Raw genomic sequence first — 4,802 nt, forward strand, 5'->3', positions numbered from 1 at the left:
GGCCGTGAATACAGCCACGTGCTCCAGGAATCTAAAATTTTAAATAGGGTGATACAGCTAGACTTAAAGTTTCAACTGGATGGTGACTTTGGAGTCTGGAGGCACCTCTGAAGCTTGTTGCTCTCTTCCAAGGTTTATTTGTGAGTCTCTGGATCATGGCCGTTAATGAGCTTATATGGCACCAGAGGCAGTTCATGGGTGTGACTGCCAGGATCCCGGAGGAACGGGGAGATGGGGGGAGGTCGCCTGTAAAAAATACAAATACGTGCAAGGGAGGGTGCGATGATGTGTGATGATGTGTTGTGTTGTCCGAGGGCTCTCGAGGCGGCGCTCTCTCTCTCGCTGCTCATGTTCAGTGCTCTTGAGCCGCTGTGTATGGACCGGATCGGGTGGCTCCTCCTTCATCTCTGTTTCTGTGTGTGCCTCTGTGCTCTCTTCTGTCTGTCTCTCTATCTCTGTCTCTGTCTCTGTAGTCTCTCTTCTGGTATCTTCCGACCTCTCTCTCTCTACTTCTGTCTTCTCTCTTGCTTCTGTGTCTTCTCTCTTTGTGTCTTCTCCTGTATCTTCTGCCTTTCCTCTGTTTCTTCTCTCCACTTCTGTCTCTTCTCCTTGCTTCTGTCTTGCCTCTGCCTTTTCTGTGTTGCCTCTGTCCCCTCTCCCGATTACAGTAGTAGTTTATATAGCAGTCACATGGGGTGGTGACACAAAGGTGGGTTGAACATTAACAAATCAACAAAGAGGGGTAAGACCATTTCTCCAGGAGATTAACAAAATCTCATCTAAGGAGATTACTCCAGATTACTAGGAGATCCGCTCAAGGGTCGGATCCAAATAAGGGTGTGTTGCTTTCTTCCTTCCTCAGCTAGTAAACTACTTAAATACTTATGGTAAATTTACTTCTAATATTTATAGCAATGTCATTCTGTATGAGCACAGTAAGAGATATATCAGATATATATCAGATATATAAGATATTTTAAAGTTTGGTTCTTCCTGAGGACATTCACTATATATTCCAGACCACAGTTCTCAGTTCAGATTAGTCTTCCTAAACCCAGCAGGGTCATAGTCTCATCATTACTTTTAGATCATGACAGCATTTGTCTATGACCATGTTCTCAACTTATAGTTGAGTATTGTGGTGCTTTGGCCTGGCCCATTTTGATGCCGGGGTAGCTCACATCTTGCCCTGGGTCCATTCCGTCCCTCATCGGAACCCTGCTTTTGGGATGTTAGGAGCTAAGGGCAACTGAGTGAGAAAGCAGATGCCCAGGAGTAAATATTATTGGAGTCAATCAGCTCCCAAGTTACAAAGCATAATATTAACTTGTCTTCCTGTGTCCATACAGAAAGGACATTGCTTTAAGGTAGACTAAGTTTCCCTTGGCAAGGTTAAAATGACAAACCCAATGTTATCCTACAGTCACCCATTCGCGACTGCATGAGAACCTGGAGATTTCAGTCACAAAGCCTACATACCTGAGTTTTTCATTAGATTTACTGATGGATGAGGCTGACCTCAAGCCTGTGGAGAATGGGCTGCGAATATGGTGCCGGTTCGGTTCTGGAGGTTTTTTATTGCCAGGGCTGTGTTTGGGTGGGTGGTGGGTTCACCCTCCCACCTCCAGAGTGCCCTGGATGAGACTCAGCCTGGTGCAGGATCTGGAGGCATCTCTGCAGCTTGATGTGCTCTTCCGAGATTTATCCCAGGGATCTTTTCTTCCAGAAGGTAAAAATTATATTCAAAGTGTTTACATGTGCCTTTGCTCTGGGATCACCAAGGGTATATACTTGGTGGTGACTGGGCACCCATACGGTGCCAGGATTCCAATTCAGGGTCTTGCATATGCTAGGCAAGTGCTGTTATTTGAGTTATCTTGTCCACATCAAACATTTAAAAAATCTCAGACATTGTAGTTTCTATCTCTAGGTGTTCATTTTAGTCTTTTATGAATATATCTCTTTTTTTTTCTTTTTGGGTCACACCCGGAAATGCACAGGGGTTACCTCCTGGCTTTGCACTCAGGAGTTACTCCTGGTGGTGCTCAGGGGACCATATGGGATGCTGGGAATCGAACCCGGGTTGGCCGCGTGCAAGGCAAACACCTACCCGCTGTACTATTGCTCCAGCCCCTGTAAATATCTCTTATATTTCAACATACCCAAAATTTCTTCTAATTATAAAATATATCACTGTATCACTTTCATCCCGTTGCTCATCAATTTGCTTGATCGGGCACCAAAACGTCTCCATTGTGAGACTTGTTACAGGCTGGAGTGATAGCACAGTGGGTAGGGCATGGCCTTGCATGCGGCCAACCCGGGTTCAATTCCTCCATCCCTTTTGGAGAGCCTAGCAAGCTACCCATGCCAAAAACAGTAACAACAAATCTCACTTGGAGAAGTTACTGGTGCCCCCTCAAGCAAATCTATGAGCAATGGGATGACAGTGATACAGTGATTAAATTTATATAGCATATTTATGATGTTGGAGGGGCATACACCTGGCACTGCTCAGGGCTTAATTCTAGCTCTGCACTCAGGGATCACTCCTGATGGAGTCGGGGGACCATATGGAGATGTTTGGGATCAAACCGAGGTAAGCTGCAGGCAAGGCAAGTGCCCTACACACTGTACTATCACTTTGGTTCCCACTTACAGTAGTTTTCTCTCTTTGCCTACTAATTCTATTTGCATCATGTCTGCATCTCATTTTATGGGCCATATTTTCTTTTGCTTGCCTGGATATTTTCTTTTTCGCTTTTGGCTTCAGCTAGTGTGAATGCTAACATGTGCTATGCTGCATAGTTTTCACTGTGGCAGATACTCTTGAATTTGTCTCTGGGACTCAGTAAAATTACTTGTAAACAGTTGGATGACTTTGACGCTTGCTTTGAAGTTTTTTTTGGTTTTTTGTTTTGTTTTTTGTTTTTTTCTTTTTGTGTCACACCCAGCGAAGCACAGGGCTTACTCCTGGCTCACGCACTCTGGAATTACCCCGGCAGTGCTCAGGGGACCATATGGGATTCTGTGAATCAAACCCGGGTCGGCTGCGTGCAAGGCAAACACCCTATCCACTGGGCTATCACTCCAGTATGTAGCAACATGTTGGGGACTGCTCAGGACCCTGAACAAAAGAGGACCCCGAAACCTTTACCCTGGACAAACCGGAAAATTCCATTACCAGCTTTGCATGACCTGAGGCAAAGGTGCCCTTGTGACAAAGGAAATAGCCAAACTCAAGAGGTAAAAGTAGCCCAGGGCAGTTAACTAAGAGACGCCATAAAGCCCTAAAGTAGAATACCTTCCTCTACACTAAAAACCTTGTACATTCCTCCTGACAGATGCTCCTGCCAGATAAACCCTTGCCTTCCTCTCCCCACTATTTCTCAACCTACTCTTGGAGAATGTTGTAAGCCCACCAAAGTACGCCCCGAACCTTTCCTTATTTGGTCTGAGAAGACACTTCCCTGATGATTGACAACTTATGTACCAACCCCCCGCTAAGAAAAGTATAAAACCAGCATGGCTGTTAATAAAGTTGCCCTTGATTGGCATGTGTCGTCTTGGGCCCCCTGTTTACTAACCTCACTAGTCTTATTTCAGGTCGGGACCCTCACAGAATCCACCCAATTAGGAGTGCTTTCCACTGTTGTCTCTCCTCAGGCCGGAGAGATCTCCAGGGGAACGCACAGCAACAAGTCTCACAATAGAAACGTTATTGTGCTATTGTTCTAGCCCCTTGCTTTGAAGTTTTGTTTGGTGGAGTCAGAGCAGCTTCCATTCAAGGGAAGCCTCATCTCTACACTCACGGTGTCCCCACTTGGTTGCGGAGATGCTGGTCTTCCCCCGTTTCTGTGTGAGCTCCAGAAAAGGCCCACCTGGTTCCTTTGGAGTGGCACTTTCCCTGGATTTGAGGAGACTCTGGTCAGTACTTAGCACACTGTCTGCTGGCCCCTCGCCTTTGCAGTCCATTGTCGAGTGTTCTCTAGCTACTTTGGCTTCCTAGAACCTCCAAACTTTCTTCTCAGCTAATGAAAATGGGTTCTCTTTTCTGCCTTCCCTTTGTATGTCTCCCCAGAAAGTGCGCTAGGGTGATTGTAGAACTCACTCCGTTGGCTTCCCTTTGCTCTGGGATCATATTCTGTACAACCAGAAAATGAGTTATCCAAAACGTTTTTTTTTAAGAGCCAAAACTATTTATTTCTTGCATTTGAAGTATTCCTCGATGACATCCTTGGCCTGTGATTCTTTGCCATAGTCCTTAACTACAACACAACTGCAGCCAACCTCTTTACGGGGTTTCCCTTCTCTGTCAATTTTACAGAGGCCGACCCATTCCCCTAGCTTCTTGTTGTCATCAACCTTAATTAGGTTGACCTGGCGTTCAGCACAAAGTGCCTCCACCAACTTGACATACATAGGCTCATCGCAGTTGGATGCAAGCACACAAGGATGGGCTTGGCGCTTGGCTAGGGCTTTGGCGGCTTCGCGGATGCCACGTGTGAGGCCATCGCGGATGAGGGCGGTATTCAGCACCTCTTGCAGCGCAGTCTTCACGCCCATTGCACCTCCAGCAGCAGCGCCTCCCTCGGCCATGGCGGTGTATTGCAGGCGGAGCCGAATCTTGAACGCACCCGTGCCTCCGCCTCCGCGCAGTTCCGCGGCTGCAGGGCCAAAACGTTTTTTGTTTTTGTTTTTTTCATCTATCTTGTCTAGTATTTTAGCTATTTTCACTAGATCCGGCCCGGCTACTCCTTCCTGATCAGAGTAGAGATCCTGTTTTGGGTAGTGATCACTCC

General features: G+C 46.5%; 1 protein-coding gene across 1 annotated transcript; it reads right to left on the reverse strand.

The window, feature by feature from the left end:
* Nucleotides 1-4,176: 4,176 nt before the first annotated feature.
* On the reverse strand, nucleotides 4,177-4,599 carry LOC129405777 (40S ribosomal protein S12-like). Its single transcript, XM_055143168.1, has one exon. It carries the CDS (start codon nucleotides 4,597-4,599, stop codon nucleotides 4,201-4,203), a length of 399 nt encoding a protein of 132 aa, XP_054999143.1. The 3' UTR covers nucleotides 4,177-4,200.
* Nucleotides 4,600-4,802: the final 203 nt, after the last annotated feature.

Source organism: Sorex araneus, chromosome 6, assembly GCF_027595985.1.
Source record: "Sorex araneus isolate mSorAra2 chromosome 6, mSorAra2.pri, whole genome shotgun sequence".
NCBI lineage: Eukaryota > Metazoa > Chordata > Mammalia > Eulipotyphla > Soricidae > Sorex > Sorex araneus.